Source organism: Brachypodium distachyon, chromosome 2 (genome assembly GCF_000005505.3).
Source record: "Brachypodium distachyon strain Bd21 chromosome 2, Brachypodium_distachyon_v3.0, whole genome shotgun sequence".
Lineage (NCBI taxonomy): Eukaryota > Viridiplantae > Streptophyta > Magnoliopsida > Poales > Poaceae > Brachypodium > Brachypodium distachyon.
This window is the reverse complement of record NC_016132.3, coordinates 37,959,342-37,981,701: the sequence shown is the minus strand read 5'-3', so window position 1 is coordinate 37,981,701 and position 22,360 is coordinate 37,959,342. Positions and strand designations below refer to the sequence as shown.

Genomic DNA, 22,360 nt, shown 5'->3' with positions numbered 1-22,360 from the left:
GGCGTCGGGGTCGGCTGCGGCCCTTGAGGTCCTTGTGGACCCGCAGCCGGCTGCTGCGGGGTCTCCGAAGCTGGTGGCTCCGTCGACGTCTCCACTGTAGTTGAGGTAGGAGCGGTCTCGGTAGCGGCCTCGCCTGCCGAGACCCCGGCCGCAGGAGTCTCGGTCTCGCCGACGACCGCGGCATCGGCACTTGGGCCGACATCCCTGGCGGAGGATGTCGGATCCCCGGCAGTTCAGTCCCGCCCACAGCCGGGTTTGAAACCTCGGCACGGGAAGTGGGAGTCGCCGGGATCTCAGACGCGATGCACGTCCGAGATTGCGTGGCCGTTAAAGCCTCCCTGCAGAAATAAAAAGCTTAATCGTTCGCATGATTTTGAAGAAGGAAGCCGGCATTAGAGGTTGAGGTAGTAAGAGCCTTACCCGACGATCAGGGGTTTCGGCTTAGGACCACATGCCGCAGTTTTCTTCCGCTTCACGTTCTGCGGAAGAACTTTCTCGGCGGGGCGCTTTGCAACCGTGCGTTTCTCCCGAACCGGAGCAGCAGCAGCAGCCGGTTCCGGCGCCTCAACGGCACACTCACCCAAGTCGGCTATTTTAGGGATAAAGCAGGAATAAGCATTTTGGTTACGAGAATTATAAGGGTTGCAGGAAGATGGTAGAGACTCTTACGTTCCGTACGGCGAGGGCTGGCGTGAGCGATCGGCATGAAGTCCTCCGAATCCGGATCTTCATGGTCGATGGTCAGGCGCAGGGCTGCGAAGCGTTTGTCCTGGGATTTCCCGTCTTCATCCCCTTGACGGGCGAACCTCTGCAGAAAAAAAATCAGGTGCCACTGAGTTAATTCAAAGCAAGGCCGGTATAACCCTATGTCGGGCGAGAGCAGAAGTTGCTTATAAACAAAAAACTTACCAGGGGCGCACGGTGCTTCCGGCTGTACGCCGGCATACCCCAGCTCCACTGCTCAGGCAGGCTGGTTTTTGCGATTGCTTTGACCCGGCGCCGGACTCTAGCCTGGTCAAGCCGGACGGTTGATACTCGGTCCGGGTCGAGCTGACCGCTGTAGAAGCACATCTTATGTAACCGGCCCTGGAGCGGGCACAGCCGTCGGTATACAAATGTCGCCAACAGATCGTCGGCCGTCATCCCCTCTGCCTTCAGCTCGAGGATGGCGGCGTGGATCTCGTTGACCTCCGGGTTGGTCTCCTTCGGGTCGAAAGACCAGTTCCTCTTCTCTTCCGGGGGGCCGACTTCGAATTCCGACAGATTGATCTTGTCGGCCGTGGAGGAGTTCTTAACATAGGAAAAGGTCTTGAGCCATTTTTTGCATGACTCAAGACCCTGAATCCCGGGGAATGCCGAGTTTCGGCGAGGAACGATGGTGGCGGCGCCGCATTGGGTCATCGGCTTTGTGGCGCCGGGATTGTCCTTATCCGGGAGAACTTGTGGCCGGAACATGAAATACCGGGACCACAGATCAACGGAAGGCCAAAGGCCGAGGTAGCCTTCGCAACAGGTGACGAATGCCGAAAGGGTGAGAATGGCATTCGCCAGAAGGTGGTGCGGCTAGAGGCCAAAGAAATCTAGGAATGTCCTAAAGAAATCACTGGCCGGAAGGGCAAACCCGCGTTCGAAGTGCGAGAGAAAGACGACGTGCTCACCAGCTTCTGGGGTCGGCACGAGTTCTCCGCCGGGAACCCGGCACTCGACCTCCTCCGGGATCCGCCGGGAGCGGCGGAGCCACTGGATGTCCGCCGGGGTCACGTCGGAACCCTCCCAGGCGGCGTGCTCGGAGCTCGTCCTCTCCTCCGCCTGAGCAGCAGGGTCGACGGCCGGATTGCGAGAAGAAGACGCCATGGAGGGAAGTAGATCTAGGGTTTGAATTTCTGCGAGGTAGCGCTTGCGCGAAGGCCTAAGCTTGCAGGCGGGTGCAGCGGGAACCTAGCTGAGTACCGGCGAACTGGCGGCTGCGAGGTTGGAGGCGAGCTATCACGATGGGAAGCAAGATTGGTGCTAGCAGTGGCGGTGAAGTGCGCAAGAAGCAAGAAGACAGAGGAGAACGAAGGGGCGAGGAGTGCGAAGGGTTTTCTGCCCACACCCTCCTCCTCCTTTTATACCCGAGGCGAAGTAATGGGGCGCGAGTTTCCCGAGCGCACCACCTTAGTGGTTAACGGGAAGATTGCGCACGATTTGGGACAGTTACCCATCAAGGCGCACGCTCGGTTACTGTGTGGCGTGCCGTCGAGAATCCCGCAAGATCCAGAGGATAAGTGTTCGCGTGGGAACCGAAGTTCTATCCTTAATGGCTCGTCGGCTTTACTGCCTGGCAAGACGGCACGCTTGCCCCGAAAGGCGGAACGGCAGTAACTCGAGCCTTATCCTCCCGTCAAAAGTGGAGAGTATAAGTCACGGACGGCGCATATATCGGCAGAAGCGAGTTTCCAACTGTCGGTTATGAGCAAGAAAGAATCTCGGCTGAGAGCTGGATAGACACGCCAACCCAGAGTCCCGGGGTGAATTGATCTCGGCCAGGAAAACCTGGGGTTGTCTCGAAATCCTTCTCGGCTGGACCCAAGTAGATGTTGGTGGTCTATCTATGGGAAACTGTCGCAGCCCGACATCCTTCTATGCCGGACCACAACAGCTTCGGGGACTAGTGTCAGGGGGATGACCTCGGATAGGGTCATGGCGACACAACTCTAGCCGAGATAACGGAGGGAAAGCCGGCACGGCAATGTACGTCGGCATCATAAAGTCAAACTAACAATGAGCCGGCATCCTGAGTTTTTTTTATCTCATGAGTTTGCAGGATAAGGATGAGCACGTTGGTCTCGGTAGCAGCCGAGATCACTCAACGGTCTTATCCTGATCATGCGGTGCAAAGTAAAGCAGCGCCATCATCCACCTGGGAAAGCGGTCAGCGCCTGCATGCCGATGTCAGGTGACCACGCTAAAGAAACACCGAAAGGGAATATATGACGGAAGCCGGCAGAGGATAGCTGTACCCGCTGCCGGCTGGCAGGAAAAGTAAAGTTGCCTTGTCCCCTACGGCGCTGCTTGGAGGGAACCGAGCCGCGTGCACAGTGGAGCCCAAGGATGGTGACGTTAGAGTCGGCCCACATGGCAGTGTACCATGTGCGGCCTATAAATAGAACCTTACCCCTCTGTAGGGAGGGAGAGGAGAGAGCATTCTAGGGTTTTCCCCTTCCTTCTTCTTCTTCCTCAAGAATACAGCTCAAGGAGCACCATTGTAGAGCTTATCTATCTCGGCTAATACAACGAAGCAGGAGTATGAGTCTTACCTCGACAAGAGGGCTCCGAACCTGGGTAAATCGGTGTGTTCTCGTGTGAATTGTGCGTGTTCTTCTTCACGTCCTCCCTCCTCCGATTCCTCCATCGCCCATCGGTCCCAAGTTAAGCCATCGACAGCCAGGTACCGAATCGTTCGGCCGTGAGTACCCTTTCCGAATGCAGATTATTTGGATCCTGGGTATTTCGATGCATGAACGTGCATTGAAATGTCAACCAAGTAAAAGAAGTACATGCAAATGTCTAATGGATAATAGGGATGAATTCATCGAAATGTCCACGGGATAACAGACACATGAGGATGAATCTCATATCCAGCGTACAATAGCATGTGGCACTGTATTGTCCACTGATTTTTTTAGGGGGTATTGCCCAGTGGGTCACAGAGAGATACCCGAGAATTGGGGCTTTGTGGGATGGCTGGCACCTGGCCCAGTGGCTGAGAAAAAGTAACAAAAGGTACCATTGGACCGTACGGTGGGCTGTTAGCCGGAGAAGGAAGCGGTACCGTGGACGGTGAGGTCACGGGCCTGCAGCTCTGCAGAGCGGTCAGGTCACAGGCCTGGCGGCTGCATTTGGCGTGGTCAGAGCATAGGCCTGGCCCATTTATAAGAGGAATGGGTTTTCAATTTCTGGGATGAGTAAGGACACTGGACTGTCTCTAAATTGCAAAGGATTCAAATAAAAGTGCCATAGGGCAGCTTTTGTCACGGGGCACGAGAGAGAAAGGGAGCAACAAACCATTTCACAAAGAACTAAATGGAGAAAAAACGTTGGAATCCCAAGAAAGATGGACGGTTCCGATGTCAGGCATTGGGGAGGTTGGGCGTACTAAAACCACTTCCTAGGTAGTAACTAGGAATATACCACCTAAAATTTGTGAAACTTCAATGTCCCCCTCCGTATCAAATTCACGTAACTTATTTCCGGACGGAGGAGGAGTAACTCAACAGACCTAAGTCACTCATGCTGAAAAGCTTCTTCATGTGCTGTTTGAAATTTGCAATCTCCTTCTGACACGCTCCTGTAATCACCGAGTCATCCACATACACACTAACTGGAATAGCAGCCTTGAGTTTCCCTCTCCTTGGGTTTGGTGATGTCCACAAGACACAATTGCGAGTTGTTCATCACGTGCCAGACTGCATTTTTTTTTTGAAAGTGGGTTGTGTACTAAGAAATAATGTTTGGATTAAAATCTTGCATGACCTGACACATCACGCAGAACGACACAGAGTCTTGCAAAACACCATCACACAACACACTACGACCCCAACTAGCTAACCCATGAGCAACTTTATTGTCAATTCTATTAATTTTCTGAAAAGCAATCCCCAGATCGAAGGTCTTGATCAGTTTGATATCTTCAAAAATGCCACACAAACTAGACCGATTTTTCAAAGGGTCATTAATTGCAAGAATAACTGAAAGGCAATCATTTTCAATGGTAGCAGGAATATCAGTAAAAGAGCGCAAGAGCTTAGCACCTTCAATGCAGGCGACCGCTTCGGACGCTTCCGCACTCGGACAATCGGTTTTGTGGCCTTGACTTTTTGAAATGTCCCAGGATGTTTCGCACTGGTCAAGCATAAACATGGACCAACAGGAGACAATTACGAGTTCGTTCACCACGTGACAGACTGCAGATTTCGCAGCGACTTTTTATGTTCCTTGCCCGGTATATCTCACACGGCTTAATTGACATGATTCTTACCATGTTGTGTGATCAATTTTCTTTTATTACTCCATCCGTTCCATAAAGATTGGCCGTGCCAACCTTTATGAAACGGAGGGAGTACCAGTTTACATTCCATTTTAATCTGTCTGATAAGAGCTCGACTTTTCATCAAAGTCCATGTCAAAAATACAGAAGAAGAACATCGTCATCCACTTGAAAACCACACATGCCTTTGCATTGACTTGTACAACAAGCTACGGACGAAAGCTTCAAGAGCGTTAGATCTAGGCTTGGTAATGGTTTAAAAACCAGACCAAATCCAAACCAAACCGCATCCACGCCAAACATTATGCCCTTCAATCCAGTCCAGACCAACCCGAACACGATTAACAATGAGTAAAATACACCAATAGTTCATGAACTCGGCAAAAATGAACACTTTAGTTCATGAACTCGGAAAACACACACTTAAACCCACGAACTGGGATTACCGTGTCACTTTAGTCCAAAAACGGTTCGGTGAGGCTTAAACACGCCACGTGGCCGCCACGTCGACTTTGACCAGGACCGCAGGCTGCTACTCCATTTTCTCAGGGCTTTTTTTTTTGCAAAATCACCATGCTGGTTCGCCTCCTTCTCTCCGCCGTTGTTGCCTTGATGATGTCACTCTACTATGATACTGCTGCTTACCAGGGAGGGAGCGCTGTTAATGTGCATACTGTCAAACAGCTAGCCTTTGTGTTTGCTTCCACTAAGGCCCTATCGGAGGGCTGCTAATGTGTATACTATCGAACAACTATCCATTTTTTGCCGACTCATGGCCCCTATCGTGGGGCCAAGAGAGCAGGAGGTCCTATTATGATTCATTTTGTAGTTCTCGCAATTCACAAAAACCTCTCTCTTTTCAATTCAGTTTTGGAAGATTGACGAGCATGAAGTTGGCATGTGAGAAAACAACTTGTCTAAACACCCTCATCAAATTGCCATTAAAAGACGACATGATGGATAACCTAGAGTGAGCTCACTCTAGGTTATTTTACCAAGAAGTCCTCGACCACTGGCTAGTGCAGCTAATTGTATGCAATCATGTCTACTTCAGTCCCCTTTGTCATCCAAGATTGAAACATGCATGTCAACTTTGCATCCATAATGCAACAGGACTAGGTAACTTTCTGGTGACAGTAGTACCAAAGAACTTTTTAGTTACCTATTTTACGGTGATTAGCTTGTAAGGATGTTAACATTGACGTCAACCACCAACCACACATACCCCGATAAGTTACAGCGAGAGGCCACCTTTCAGCTTGTGATTTACAAGGTCCCACATAATGGTTGCAACACCCTCGTATTGAACTGGGCAGAACGAGGAGGGGGGGGGGGGGCGAAGAGAGGGAGACGAACTAATTAATAGAAAAAAGATCACATATTATAGTACACGAAGAATGGAATTAACACGATAGACTTTTTATTTATTTAGATGACCATTGATCTATAAAACCACCAAGTGTTACACACTTGTGATCTCTTTATTTCACTCTAATATTTCTCACACTAACTCATACATTATGATGCCTGATCACTCAAACATGGCTCTGGATGATGCTTTGGGCAAATTTAGGACGGAATGCGCCAATTTCTTCTCCCCTGTTGTTTTTAAGGTTTTGAGCTTCTTGAATAGAGATGTGGTACGCATTGGTGATGACATCAACAGGCAAGGCATGCAGGATAGAGTTCTTTCCTGCGATGCTACTAACCATGGAGTTTGCATTGGTCTTGAATGCGATATACTGGAATCCTTCACGCTCCGCCTTCTTTAGAACAACATAGTTTTGTGGTATAATTAGCAGTTGTCCTCGACGAAGAGGGCCATTGAACACAGTGCGACCTTGGTTGTTAACAACCTGAACCAAGGCATGTCCTTGGATCATGTACACCACACTATGAGCATTAATGTTCCAGAATGGTGAAAGAATGGCATTCTGCAATCACGATGAGTTTGCATAGATCATGTTAATATATTTGTGCAATGAAGTTTAAGATATGTAGTACTAGCTAGGGGTGAATCATAATGCAACATTACATATACCTGGTAGAGATTTACTCTGGTGGCACTCATTTGCACAAGGTTAAGGATTGGAAAATTCTGACCATTGAGGTGGGTTATACTACCAGAATGTGGATTGTATGTGTCAACACGGCTGGGATCTTCGATGTTTAGCCTTGGCTCCAATGAACAAAAATTCTCCTCCAAACCGTTGTGACTACCGCCCGATGTTTGTCCTATCCGATATGGACCTGATTGTCCTTTGGGATGTTGGATTGGTTGGAAGGATTGTTGTTGTTGCCTTTGTTGTTGGGTATCAACGGGCTTCAAAAATTGAAGGCCAAGCTCCACGCGAATTATTTCGCCTCTTTCTCTATTTAGACTCTGAATTCTTCGTGTTGTTTGTTCCCTAATACCAAAGGCCTGGCTAAGCAATTGGACATTGAAACCATTTAATATGTTTTGTCCAGACTGTAGCACTCCATTGTAGTTACCAGCCAATAAAAACTCCTGAAATTCCAAATTGATCAAGTGAAAATTTGAGCATCACGACACCCATTAAAAATACTTGAAACAATCTTGCATCTAAAGTGATTGAAAACAAATATATATCTTTCATCTACGGTTACTTTTTGCTTCGGTTCAAGCTGATTAGCATTGCTATTTATGTCAAAAACATAGACAGCTACAATCGGCACATCACCATCGTTGTAGAACCAATGTGCAACACCAGATGGTAGTGCAATCACATCTCCTTGTGTAAATCGTTGGACTCTCTGGTACGCATCTCCAAACTTGGCTTTGGCTTTTGGCTTTGGCTTTGACCCTGGGAAGATTGGGTTTGTCCAAATTGTTGGAATTGCTACTCGAAAGTCTCTGGGCACCCTGGCAAAGTGAGCCCGAGAAAACCACCACCTACAAGAAGCACATTTAATTTGTATCAATATTAAGATACTTATGAACATTGTTCTAACATTAGGCACATAGAAAATCAAAATCTGATATAGCATCGCAACCGAACTATTCAATTGAACACCAACCTTGGACGATGTAGACTAAGCCAGGTGTGTTGTGGTATCGAGGTAACAAGAGGCCCCGAGGCTTGACAACAGTCGCGTATGACAAATACGCCGGTACAACGGAACTGCTCGTTCTGCTCATCAAAATACTCAATTAGTCCAGCTTCTGACCTCACCTGTCGAACTGGTTCAACTGCTTGCAGCTTATCAAAATTGCACTCTCTAAAACCACCTTGCCGAGGGCTTTGCCATGGGGAGTCCCATGGAAACAGTTGAGCCATGGATCCATGGAACAAGAGGAAAATGCAAAAGTAAGGCAATAGTGATGAAACTAGTAGTTGCCATGATTGTTTGAAGAGATGGAAGGAGCTTGGTTGATGCTAATGTTACCAACGTAAGCTAGCTTTTATAGGCATGGAAAGTGATTTAGGATCCACGTGGTGACATAATTTGTTATGATAGATAAAAGGATATACATGATGACTCGGAGTTGATCTAAAAGTGTGAATAGATATAGTCTTGCTTCAGAAGTTAGGTGTTTCTTTCCACCTACATCCCCAAACGTACCACACAAGGTTATGTATTCGTTTACACTTATTACATCTACAAACTTATCGGATAAGGCTGTACCTCCTTTTTGTGCAAAGCCCTTGTCTACTAGTATGCCATAGTTGATCGAATATCTATAACGGTGTTACTTACTCCTTCCGTCTCATATTAAGTGATTCAAATTTGCCCAAATATGGATGTATCTATGCGTAAAAAGTGTCTACATACATGTAATAGAAAGTCACTTAATACGAGACGGAGGGAGTACCTTTTTGTGATTTATTTGCATTTTGCTTTTTTGCACAACAACATGTATACTCAGCTTTGCTTGCGTGGCAAAAACTTTATGACGGTGTGCCTATCTATATAGCATGAAGTGTAAAGTGGATGAAGCATGTCTATATAGGCAGCGAAAACTTACATATATATATAAGAAAAAAAGAGCAACCACGATGGCTAATTCAAGTCAATATGATACAAATCTCACTCAGACAGACAACAATGAACAGATAGCATCAAAAGCCCTTGCCCGTCGACTGGAACATGTCGAAACGCAGCCCATGAGCTCCTGCACCAACGGGTCGAAATCCCCCCACGGTCGCTAGCTCCTTCGTCTCCTGTACGTCGCTGCCTGCTGATGCATTCCTCTCTGTTTTGTTTCCCTTCAGTTCGTGTTTCCTTGAGTCCTGAAACTTGTCAAAAATTTGTCATGTGTGCTATATTCATGTCGAATTTGGAGTTAGTTTTGTGATGATTAATTCTACTGCAACTTATTCTTGTTACTTTTTTTTGTTGTTGCTCGTAAAAAATGTCATGCCGGACAGGGCATGTTCTGGCAATATTTTTCTTGCCCATAATGTCATCCTTCAGTTTCCTTTTTACTACTCCCTCCGATCCATAAAAAAGGTCTCCCATTTTATACTAAGTTAATACAAATTTTGTACTAATTGGACGAACTTTTTATGAATCGGACGAAGTAAATTAATTCCTACATGTCTTCAGTCATACTACTCATGTTGCATGAATGATGTTTTAAGACTAGGTTATAAATGCACAGATTAATTTCTGAGTTAAGCCGAAAATCTTTTAAGATTTTGCATGAATGGCCAAGCGCTCACGCTTTGAATGTGTCACACCAATTGCCCTGCCTGGCTCCATAACATTTTCGCAATACTTAAGGCGGGGAGTCCTGAACGAAAGGCACGCCGTACACTGACGCTTCTATGTCGTCTTGGTCTCTAAATGGAGAATTCCCATACACATGTTGTGTTATTTGTTGTGCTGCTTCTCATTAACACAATCAAAGGAGGATGCTTTCCCTCTACTGAAGAGGTAAAGGCTATATTTTAGTTTTGTTTTTATTTTGAGGTACACATGTACTGATTTCTAACTCCTGAACGTTTCTCCCCTCAGCAAGGAAACTCGACAGTGCCATGGACCTTTGAAATTCATCCAGAATTGTTCCCACCAAGTGAAGGCCCTACCTCGTTGCCAAAATTGATATTGTCTTACGTAAGTATTCCATGCTGTTCCTCAGTTTACCTCGAATTTTCATTCTATCATGTAAATTCTGGAAGATGTAATTTACTTACATATTGAGGCCATGTTAATTACATTTGGGCAGCATTCAAGTCATATATGGGCCCCAGTAGACGGTCAATATTATGGCGCGGATGTTACACTAGATGTTTATGGTTTTGATTTGCAACCTGGACAAGTAAGCACAGCTGCCATTTGGATTATAGATGGATCTTCGCACACCTCCATTGAAGCTGGATGGCATGTAAGTTATGTTGATCCAGATTTCAAGTTACTCAAAATGACAATGTTTTTTCTTCATATGTTGATTATTAATTAGTCCCACAGGATTTTTTTTCCCTTCTTCTTAATTTTCCTCCTTTGGACTCCATCTTGTATGTTTATTTCCTTATTAATTTCTTGGTAACTAATTAATGAGCCACTGTGTACACCTCGCGTATTGTGAAGATCTGCATGTGTAGCTAGAAGTGTGATCAATATAATTGTGTAGGTCTGGTAGCATTTCTTAGTAGCGTAAAATAATAAACGTACAAGCTATTAATGAATGTTAATAAGCTATTACTACTTTTTTATGATTTTTTAGGCACCTATGTTAACACTAAACAATTTTGTGTAGATTTCCCCAAGTTTGTACAAGGATTCTCATACTCATTTCTACACGGCCTGGACAGTAGAGTGGCTAAATCAGGTGTTCATGAATTGGTTAGTTGTGCAATTATGAAGTGTACTATATCGCTTTGGGGGATACTAACATCATGCCTATTGGACGATACCCTACCTCGGATCAAGTCCTTGGGACACAAATATAGCTTCTATTTATACTGCCGGAGCTTTCTTTATTTATTTATTTTCCAAAAAAAGAACTACGGAGTATATGCAAGCGTTCACATACTAGATGCACAAGCCACCATGATAAGACTCTTTTAAAATTTTCTTCGCAAAAAAAAAGACTCTTTTAAAATTAGCTCGATCCAGAAATATGCATCTAATCACCTGTGGTATAATGTATTCCCTCCATTGTTTTTAAACAAATTACAATAGAAGAGGATCCTATTGCATTTATATATAAGTAGACAAAAAAGTTACATCAATATATATTCACAGAGTATCCTAGCCCACAACGGCCAACTCAAACAAAATGTGTCTATGAAGGTATCAAGAAACTGTTTTTGTCTGTCTTTTGTAAGGTGAAAAAGACAGTAAACCTAAATCACTCTAATAGTAAATACTCCCTCCGATTCATAAAAAGTGTCGCTCATTTTGTACTAAGTTAGTACAAATTTTGTATTAATTGGGCGACACTTTTTATGGATCGGAGGGAGTACATGTTTCTTAGGTATTGAAATATTTCCAACATACAGCTTTAACTGTCACTTTCTATACGTACATGTTTAAATTATTATATGATACATTATGAAGAAAAAACATGACAGATCCAATTATGCCACTCCACAATACCAATCTAAATTTCCTTTGTTAAATATTAGTCAAATTTAGAGATGTTTTAATGTACGCTTTTTACATCTCTTTAACGACGGAGCTGGTAATATATATAGTTGTAAGCCATCACTTCTACAGGACCATGAAAGAACAACTTGAAGAAATTTTACAGTAGGTCATGGTTCTTCACTCGGGGTTCTAGGACATAACTGGGGAATGATATAGTTGGTCGCAACCGCTATGCTTATTCAAAATGCTTAGTTTTATTTGATCAAAATCATATATACTTTTGTACATGGAAAATATGCACTTGCATAAGACTCACGTTTTGTTAATGATATTGGACAGAATGGTGAAAGTGGTTGCGTCAACTTGAATTGCCCTGGCTTTCAGAAGATATCATCACAAATAGCTCCGGGCGATGTCATCAATCCAGTTTCGAGTGTACATGGCCAGAAACGGTATATGAGACTAGAGTGTTCAAGGTACAAATTTGCTACTGCTATATTGTTTGTTTTGAACTCTTGGGAGGAAGGGCATTGACTTTTGGAATTAGTTCATTCAGTATCGAGGTGTCAAAAGTAGATCATTATATTTTCAACGAGCTGGAGTGAAACAAGCTGACATTGAATGACACTAGAATTATGGGCATCAAAATTAAAAGAAATTGTAGTCCATGAAAGTTGTGTAATTAAAAAAGTATGTGGGTTCATGGTAACTTTTCTTAGGAGTGGTCTTGTCTGTGATGATATGGTCAAATTTTGATTAGCATTGCCAAAATAGTAAGAACATGGTATCATCATTGGCATTAATTAGGGGCACGGCCAGCAGCTTAATTATGCCAAGAATTGAAATCTTGAACCCAAGTGATGATCGACGCTCTAGAATATTTATGTTTTGTACATATGAGCAAACCAGCGGCCATATTTTTACACCAGAAATCAGAGCTAGGCAACTTATACTAATCAGTACACATTCATTTATTTGTTGTTTATCCTGGCAGGAAAAATCTTCCGGTAACTGGTATGTCCGCGTCTACGGAGTTAACGGTGAATTTTCAAACCCAGTAGGTTACTTTGCAAAGTCTCCAGGACTCGCCGATAAGTCTGTGATGATAGTTTTTGGTGGCTTTGTGGCTCACATGAAGCCACAGCCGAGTCCTCCAATGGGAAGCAGCTATGTCCAGGCCAGCGGCAATGCGGCATCCGTTATAACCTCAAGCTTATTGATGCGGATGGCAATGACCATATGGTCACAACACATCTGGGCACTTTTGTCGATGGCAAAGGTTGCTACAATCCTTCACCCGTTGATCCTTCAGCCCGATTCTTTTATGGAGGACCTGGTTGTAGTGATTAATTGTGTGATATTTCACATATGTGTACTTGAATATTAATTGCTAATATAATTGTTCCAGAACTAAGCCATTGAAAGTGCCATCTCTGAGAATTTAGATTCCATTCTTCATAGTTTGCTTTCTTTCTATTTCTTGTTAAAGTGCATGGTGTTGGTATATGTATAAGTTCAAGATTAGATGAAAAATCAAATCGGGAGCTGATGCTCCTTCATCTAGAAAAATGAGTGCATGAAAAACAAGCTGTCCAATTTTAACAAGTGCATTTGGCACCGAGCCACCTGAAAATATGCTGTCTATAGAAAACAGATATACACTGCAGAAGATATGCACACGAGAAAACATATCACTACTGGAGTACATTTTTTATGTGTACATGGACGTGCAACGACGTGCTAACTACTTATATAGCTCTAGCTAGTTTTATTTATGTTCCGTTAATTATTCCATGGACGCGTACTTACGTGCCGTCCACAAGATCGATCGGAAGGTCTAACTCGTCGTCTCTAGAATCGCAATCTAAACTTCTTATAATTATAAAAGTTCTGGTGCGATGCCATCGTAGATCTGAGGAATTATTTATATCCAAATAGAATTTGCTTGGACCGTATGGCGATGCATGATTAATCAAGAATGCTCGATCCAATACGGCACGCGTCGATCGGCCCAGCAAATATATGTTCATCAGTTCGTCCATCGCCGTCGACGAACTCTGATGTGTGATCCAATAGCTCATTTTTATCTAGAAAAGGGCAGACAGAGTATTTTTAGTTTTACTGAATTTCAGGATTTCATATACGTATGGTATTTGCAATTTTTATGCTTTGTACAAAGTCCTAAAATAAATTAGTAGCTTCACTTGAATTTCTTCGGTTTTCCTCAGTTTTGATTTTCTTTTCTCATGTTTATGTTTGTTTTCGAGTTTTATGTCGACTCGACTATGACGTGTGGAAAACACACACCGTCATACTCATATCATCACTAAAACCGTTTTTATGGAGCCGCAGTTTCATCCTTTCAGTGAAGTAACTTCAATATCAGTTACCATAATCACGAGGGAGAGTGATTCAGTGGCGTACAACCAGTGCCATAACAATCAGCCCCACCTAATTGGGGCTAAACCCCACACACCAACAATGGTTACTCTTGTGTAAAAAAAAAAAAAAAAAAAACACTCCAGTGTGTCCCTGTCCTAGAGAACTTTTGTTGACAACTGATTCTCCTTTTTGACAACTCCAGACTTTGGTTAATTATAATTAGCAGCCGTTGATGTTTGATCTAAGTTGCCGTCTTTGATCCTTCCAACTTTCAAGCCCAATCTACGGGCAGCAGTGTGCATCCTCCTCCATGCCATAGCCAGAAGTCATATAAACCTTCAAGTCACCCACGACAACACCAGATTAAGCAATTACCAGCTAAACGAAATCCCAACAATTAACTCAGCTCCATAGTCCAGCCAAGCCTCCAACAATGGGGCAGCAGCAGCAGCAGAAAGGAGAAGAAGAAGCAGAAGGCCGCAGCCTCCTCCCGACCTCCACCGCCGGCGCCGGCGCCACGTCGTCTTCCCCGGCGACGGCGGGGAGGCGGCGGCTCCGGACGGCGGCGCTGGTGGGGGCGTGGTACGCGTCCAACATCGGGGTGCTGCTGCTCAACAAGTACCTCCTCTCCGTCTACGGCTTCCGCTTCCCGGTCTTCCTCACCGCCTGCCACATGTCCGCCTGCGCCGTCTTCTCCTACGTCTTCTCCATCTCCTCGTCTTCGTCTCGGACTCCGGCGGCGATGGTGTCGCGGGGGCAGGCGGCGAGGGTGGCGCTGCTGGGCGCCGTGTTCTGCGGCTCCGTGGTGGCCGGCAACGTCTCGCTCAGGCACATCCCGGTCTCCTTCAACCAGGCCGTCGGCGCCACCACGCCCTTCTTCACGGCCGTCGTCGCCTACGCTGTCGCCAAGCGCCGCGAGGCCAAGGCCACCTACGCCGCTCTCGTGCCCGTCGTCGCCGGCGTCGTCATCGCCACCGGGGTAAGCAAGCGAGGATGATGGCTTCTTGAATCTCCAAGACCAAATTAGTTTTGATCGATGGATGAACTGTGAGAATTGATGATCTGGCCTCCAATTCTGGTTCAGGGTGAGCCGAGCTTCCATCTGTTCGGCTTCGTCATGTGCGTTGGCGCCACGGCGGGGAGGGCGCTCAAGACCGTGCTGCAGGGGATCCTCCTCTCCTCAGAAGAGTAATCAATCATTCATAACCATCCAGCCATCAACTGATCACGCTGACTTTGCAAATTATGATGAATTTGGTGTGTTCCATGCAGGGAGAAGCTCAACTCCATGGACCTGCTCCGGTACATGGCGCCGGTGGCCGTCGTTCTGCTGGTGCCGGCGACGCTGGTCATGGAGCCCAACGCGGTCGGCGCCGCCGTGGCGCTTGCCCAGGAGGACCCCAGCTTCCTCTGGATGCTGCTCTTCAACTCATCGCTGGCTTACTTGGTCAACCTCACCAACTTCTTGGTCACCAAGCACACCAGCCCACTTACTCTTCAGGTGACTCATTTGTTTGATCATTCCATCCTTCCTCTGTTCCCCATTGTTGGAGTTTTCAGATGAACATGTACAGGTAAAACCGGCGGTGCTCACAGAACCTTTGTGCTTGGTCTGTGCAGGTCCTTGGGAACGCTAAAGGTGCGGTTGCCGTGGTGGTCTCCATCCTGATATTCAGAAACCCGGTGACCGTCGTCGGGATGCTAGGTTACGGCGTGACCATTGCGGGGGTTGTGCTGTATGGCGAGGCCAAGAAGAGGAGCAAGTAAGCTTCATCGGCCTGGCGAACAAACGTATCCTCTTTTCGCCATCCTCCTCCAGGAAATGGTGACCGCAACATTGCGCACGAGTACAGCGAAGTTCCTGAAGGCAGGATGACGAAGACCACAAACTCTTGTAGAGTATATCTTTCCTCATGCTCCAGAAGTGCAATCTGGATTCTGGGATGTTGTTATCACAATCCATTAGATCAGGTGGATTCATGCTTGAGAATAGTTGTGTGCAATGTATATACCAATTACCAAATGACTGATTATTGCTAATCAGGGAAAGAGATATATATACAGATACCATAACAGACATGCTATGCCCAAAATGCTGTTATATATAACATCATTACTATCATGCAGTTCACAGGTAAAACAACACTCCCCAAATACCAACTGAGAACAAACTGAAATCATATGCGCTTTACTCGCAAATCTGAAATTGGCATACCAGGCTCAAGAATTTTGCACACATAATATCACAGTTTATTTAACCATGCCCTGGGGTTTTACACTAGTATCACACTTTAATTAAAAAGCTAAGACGATAAAAAAGAAAATGGAGGACACCCTTTTTGTACTAACTTCTTTCTGCAGTTGGCCTTCCGAATAGCAAGGATGTAACCAGAAACAACCAGCAGCATACCATGAGAAACCTATCCATTGCCAGACCATCAAGACAGCTGGTCAGTGGCATCCCCAAGAGAAATGGAGGACAGCTTCTGGGTCAACAGAGTCAATGGACTCGCCTCCACAACAGAAACGGAGGACCGCTTCTTGTCCAACAGAGCCAATGGAGTCGTATTAGCCGCCCCAAGAGAAATGGAGGACATCTTCTGGGTCAAAAGAGTAACTGGAGTCATATCCCCTTTTGCTTGGATATTCTGATGTGAAACAAGGATGTTTTCCTTTAATGGACTCAGATCACCACTAAGCTGGATGTTCTGATGAAGGGCCGGAATATTCTCTTTTGCAGTATCCAAGCCTGTGACGACTGGGCAGGTCTGGGGCATGCAAGCTTCATGTTCAATCACCTCCGATGGTTCTACTTCCATTTGTGCAACTCCAAGAGGCAGCAAAGGTGATGACTTATTGTGAGAAGGACGGCTTTCCTCATGAGGTGCCACCATAGGTTCTGATTCTTGCTGATCAAAGCTAGACAGTGACAGCTCAACTGTTGATGGATTTGCATCACCATTATTCTGGATATTATGGTGCAAAGCTGGAATGCTCTCCTTTGCAATGTCCACGGTGACCACTGGACTGGTCCCGTGCATGCTTCCTTCATGCTCTGCTACCTTTGATTGTTCTACTTCAGTTTGTGCAGTTCTGAGAGGCAGTGCTGGCAATGACTCAGTTTGAGAAGCTTCATACTCCTTTGCTGGTTTCACTTCAGTTTGTGCAGCTCTGAGAAGCATTGAAGGTGATGCCTTTGTTTGATAAGCTTCATGCTCCATCACCTTTGATGCTTCAGCATATGCAACTCCGAGAGGTAGTGAAAGTGATGCCTTAGTCCGAGAAGCTTCATGTTCCATCACCTTCGATGCTTCTACTTCAGTTTGTGCAACTCCGAGAGCCAGTGAAGGCAATGTCTTAGCTTGAGAAGCTTCATGCTCCATCAACTTTGATGGTGCTATTTCAATTTGTTCAACTCCGCAGGGCAATGAAGGTAATGCCTTTGTTTGGGAAGATGCTGCTCCCATTGATTTTGGTTCGTGCTGATCAAAGGTCAAAGATGCAGGGCTTGTCCTCTGAGTGGAAGAAATCCGAGGATTTGGTGTAACAGACGGTGAAAACTGGACATTCTTTGGTTGCCCTTGCACCCGTACACCACCAGCTCTGTCAATGGATTTCTCCTGAGGACATACAGAAAAAGCATGTTAGAACATATAACAAATGATTGCATTGTTACACAGCAGAAAACACAAAGCACTTACAGCATCAAAATACCCAATCTTGGGTGTGGGCCTCCGTAAACCAGATGGCTTAAAACCATTTCCTTGGGTGGTCATGTCTTTATTACATTTTGGACTATCACAAGATGTTCCTGAAGACTGACCCTCTGAGACAGTAGGAGGCCTCAGTTTTGTCATTGGAGGACACTCATTGCTCTTTCTGATGGAAGGTGATAATGAAGATGACCTTGTACTAAAGCTCTCAGATGTATAGCTTGCTTTCCCTATAGTGGATGCTGTTGACGCCCCAGAAATCACAGAACTCATGCTGTCCACAGAGCTGCTAGGTGAAATGATTGGCGATACAAGCTCACCATGACTCCTTGTTGGAATCCTATTTCTTGATAATCTTGTTGGGTTAACCTTGCTGACATCAGATTTTGCTGATGAGCGAACAGGAATCCTCTGAGCAGTTCTATTTTTGCTGATTTGGGTTGGTGATTTGGTCTTCACACCCGGCATACTACCCATGGGATTACTTTGTGAGGGAGGAACTGCAGCTGATGAGAAAGCAACTGACTTTGAGGTCGAACTCGCCTTTGTCCCTGCAGCAGGCCGAGACTGCATGCTAGCTGAAGCATTAGCAGATTTACCAGGTGCCTGTCTGTTGGCCACGCCTCCTGTGATTGGAAAAGAAAGTGCATTAGGCTTTCTAGCTATTAGCATACAAATAAACTGTGTTGATTCAAATACCAGTGCTGCTTCTTTTTTCTGAATTCCCAGAAGTGGCAGCTGTGTTAGCTGGTGCTCTCATTGTCGCAACTCTTGGCAGAGCCCTAGGAGGTCTTGAGGACGGTTTTGTTTCTGCAGCTCCCGGCAGAGCCTTGTCAAGCAGAAAGAATAATATGATTATCAAGTACAGAGACACAATGTGAACTTCAACCAAAATAATCAGTTACCAAACCCAAGTCTGCCTAAAAGATGACAAAATTAGGATTCGGTTATGTGCAGTTCCACGATAAAATTTCATTAAACAAGAAGAAATCCTGGTTATTGGGTTTCAGACTCCTTCTGAAGATCCATAATGTTATTTTTCATTAAAAGCAAGATATACTTAGGCTCTTAAAAAGGAGATTCACGTGGAAAATACCAGAATCCTAATTATTACAATATAGCATCATTATGTTCATGTATCTAGCAAGCAGCCTCCCAAAAGGCAGAGCCCTAAGAGGTCTAAAGGATGTTTTGAGTCTGAAGCTCCCAGCAGAGTTTTGTCAAGCAGAAAGAACAATATGATTATTAAATACAGAGTATTATTACACAGCAGGAACTTCAATCAAAACAATCAATTCGAACAAGTCTCCCTAAAAGATTGTATGCAGTTCCACGATATTTTATCGAACAAAAAGAAATCCTGGTTATTGAGATTTAGACTCCATGTGAAGATCCCTAATGTTATTTCAATAAAAACAAGATATACTTGGGCTCTTAAACAGGAGATTCACATGGAAAATTACAGAATCCTAATTATTAAAATTATAGCATCGTTACGTATATAGCAAGCAGCCTCCTAAACCATAAACCTGTAGTTACGTGTAAACAGGAGAACTAAGCAATAAGCTCAGTGGGAAGGTCATTTGGTCTTGTGACCTTGCCAACCAACGATCAACTCATGTCTTAGCATATTCTGGTATCTCATGGTTGCTTCTATCTTAATTAAAAATTCCACAGCCCCCTCACCAATTGGACTAGTTTTCTTTGGGTAGGGGTAAGCTACACAAAAGATCATGATTCCTTAGGAATTGTTACTGTTAGTATGGACATACCCCTCTTCCAGCTGTAGGCTCTTTCAGGGTGATTTGGGGCCTTTGTTTACTTCCAACGCTACTGTTGCTTGATGAAACAGGAGGCCTTATCTGAAACAGCATGAACAAATATTTGTTAGTGAAGACCACAGACGACATAAAGTTGGGTTTAAGACATTGAAGAACTGTGTCAACATACCTTGGTCTGAGGTATCCGTTCAGCCCCCTTTCTTGCTAGAAAGTAGCAACAAAATAATCAAATCAGTCACGAACAGCAGATAATGGTCAGGTCATTCATGTTACAGTATAAGAAATTCATGATCTCGAGACATTTTACCTGCAGCAGGGGGTGCCTTTGCTGTGGCCTTAGGAATTTTTGTGCTAGCAGCAGCAACACCTGAAGCTTTGTCAGTTTTGCCAAGTGTTCTCTGAATCGAAGCACGCACATTGTCAAACAGCTCGGTCTCAACGCTTTCCAGCACAAAGCTTTCGCTTTCCAGCGTGGAGGTTGTGGACTCTGCTGACCTCCTCAATTCCTCCGCGATCCCAGGCAGCAGCCTAGAAACCTGCGCCTTGCGGAAAGTGCTGTTCACAATGCCCAGTTCCTCTGTATCCAGAACACCTGCTCAAACCAGAAAACATTCTGAGCTGCCGCTAACTATCTGTCTACATCAGGATGCATAAGTCTATCATAAAAAGCAGCAATTACAGAGGGGAAATGTTCGGAGCCGGTAACCAACTACATCAGGATGCTGCACAATCCTATCAGGAACAATTACGAGACATAGCGATTTCAGTTTTCACAAGTGTACGCGTGGGAGGGGGGGGGGGGGGGGGGAATGTGGATGCAAAACCTTCGCTGGTGAAGAAGGCGCTGTCCCAGGCCAAGCTCTTGCGGAGGTTAACGCCACTCTTGGCCTTCCTTATCTTCGGGGACCCTGTCGGCTCCGGAACTTGCTCCGTCGCCCCGCTCGGATCCATCACTCGCCCCGCCGCCGGAGAACCGGCAGCAGGCTGATCCGAATCGGCGCCCGCCAGAGATAACCCTGAAACAAAAATAAAATCGCAGCACGCCCCCGTCAGATCCAACAATAATCGCGACCACACGAGATGAAACAACATCGTCCTCCTCCCAAACCCCCAACCGAAATGGAAGAAGACGCGGGGAACGGGAGATCGGCACCTGCGGCGGCGCGGGGGCGCGGCGAGGGGTCGGGGAGCGGGGGCGGGGAGGCGAGGTCGAGGAAGAAGTCGTCCTCGGCGGAGACGTCGATGAGCGAGAGCGACTCCATCGGGGAGGAGGAGGCAGGGGCCAAAACCCTAGATCGCCGCTGATGACGGGGGAGGAGAGGATGCGAGCTAGAGAGAAAGAGACGTTGGGAGGTGAGATTGGGGAAGAAGACGGGGTTTGATTTGGGTATAAAAAAGTTGGGAGGGGCCGTCGAGAGTGACGCGTCCGGGCGTCTCGGGCGAGACTGACGGCTGGGACCGGGGCGGGGGTTTAGCGGAGGGATTTTTAGAATGTCTGGGTTAATGTTTGCTTGGGCGGGATGGTTTGAATTTCGGGGGAGAGAAATGAGCTGTCCCGGCCCACGCTAATTTGGTGATTTATAATTGACATTTTTTTCAGGTAAATACTTGACTAATAAATAACATAATTGTGTTTCTTTCTTTCTTCATTTTTTTGCTGCAAATCCCTAATCCCTAATAATAAAAGCAGTAAGGTTTTCTTCGTCGTCGTCCGCCGTGCATCAATTTCCGTGCATGTCCTGATTTTTCATGTCTCCTTACACTCCATCGAACATTTCTTTTCCTATTTCCACAGCACTGCCTTCCCGGGCCTCCATCGCCGACTCAACTGCCCGCGCAGCACCTCCCTGCGGTGATACGCGTCAGGTGCCGGATTAGATTCCCGTGGAAGAGACGAGTAAAGGGGTCCAGCGCTGACCGGCGCTATCCACCCCCGCGCAGTTCCTCATGCACTGCGTCACCGCATGCTCCGTGACCTTCTTCTGACGCCAGCCATGACCGGCGGGCGGCGTGGACTGGGTGCCATGTCCGTGGCCGCGGCTACTAGCATCAACCCCGAGATCATTTTGATTGAATATTCAATTATATTGTTATGTTTTGTATAAACATGAATTTTCGCGTGCACATGTTTAAGAGGCCGTGGCAACGCATGAACAATGTACCAGTGAATTAAAAAAAACTTATTTGGTGGGGTTGGATACTCCAAATGCATAGGAGTATTATGCACGGTATTTGGATACTACAAATGAATCTAAAAAACTTACTGTTGTGTTTTGCATTGTCATTCCATGAAATCGTCCGAGCAAACAACCAAACCATGCTGTAAAGAGTAACAATGATATCGTGTGACGGTATAATCAACACATCGAGTCTCATTAAACGTACGCTCCACTTTCCTTGTTACCTTTCTTTTGATACAACGTCATTGAATGTTGGTAAATCATACTGCCTTTCCTTATCAGGAACATGATTGTATGTATACTAAAGACCGATATTCTATTGTCTTTCGCCATGTTGCATTCACATTATGAAAACAATCTTCAAACCCATATTGCAAATTTGAGCCAACTTCAAGGGCCTTTTTTGTTGGCAAGATTCTAAAACATGCAAATAAAATAAATTAGAATATGGAATCCGTCGAATGCATGCGAAGAAAAAAAACAGCAAAAGAAAAAGCGAAGTCCGAAAAACTAATGAGAAAATTGACACAATATCAATAAGTCTTTCTTTGGATGCAGACATTGGGAATCTTGACATTGCATTGGCTTCAATGCCAATACCACATGATATTAATATTGAGGTTGAATGACAATATTTTTGTTTGGATGTTTAGGTATTCGGAACACAGATTTTATAATGAGGCTGAATGCCAAATCTTGTTTGGATGATCAAAAATAATG

At 45.4% G+C, this 22,360-nt stretch overlaps 3 protein-coding genes and 1 pseudogene across 3 annotated transcripts; 2 read left to right on the top strand and 2 right to left on the bottom strand.

Annotated features, from left to right (window-relative positions):
- Positions 1-6,470: 6,470 nt before the first annotated feature.
- On the bottom strand, positions 6,471-8,398 carry LOC100820997 (12S seed storage globulin 2-like). Its single transcript, XM_024459735.1, has 4 exons — positions 8,069-8,398; positions 7,658-7,943; positions 7,071-7,538; positions 6,471-6,963 (listed from the first exon to the last, which is right to left on the bottom strand). Exons 1-4 carry the CDS (start codon positions 8,326-8,328, stop codon positions 6,565-6,567), a joined length of 1,413 nt encoding a protein of 470 aa, XP_024315503.1. The 5' UTR covers positions 8,329-8,398; the 3' UTR covers positions 6,471-6,564.
- Positions 8,399-9,133: 735 nt separating this feature from the next.
- LOC100846805 lies at positions 9,134-12,934 on the top strand (annotated as a pseudogene).
- Positions 12,935-13,655: 721 nt separating this feature from the next.
- LOC100846497 (probable sugar phosphate/phosphate translocator At3g11320) lies at positions 13,656-16,043 on the top strand. Its single transcript, XM_003566604.4, has 4 exons — positions 13,656-14,945; positions 15,051-15,154; positions 15,239-15,467; positions 15,587-16,043. The coding sequence occupies exons 1-4, from the start codon at positions 14,400-14,402 to the stop codon at positions 15,731-15,733; spliced, it is 1,026 nt and encodes a 341-aa protein (XP_003566652.3). The 5' UTR covers positions 13,656-14,399; the 3' UTR covers positions 15,734-16,043.
- A 91-nt stretch (positions 16,044-16,134) lies between these two features.
- Positions 16,135-20,829, bottom strand: LOC100830111 (endochitinase A). The gene is made up of 8 exons (XM_010233491.3): positions 20,614-20,829; positions 20,285-20,476; positions 19,768-20,052; positions 19,630-19,664; positions 19,452-19,541; positions 18,379-18,508; positions 17,668-18,305; positions 16,135-17,586 (listed from the first exon to the last, which is right to left on the bottom strand). Exons 1-8 carry the CDS (start codon positions 20,720-20,722, stop codon positions 16,405-16,407), a joined length of 2,661 nt encoding a protein of 886 aa, XP_010231793.1. The 5' UTR covers positions 20,723-20,829; the 3' UTR covers positions 16,135-16,404.
- Between the last annotated feature and the right edge of the window lie 1,531 nt (positions 20,830-22,360).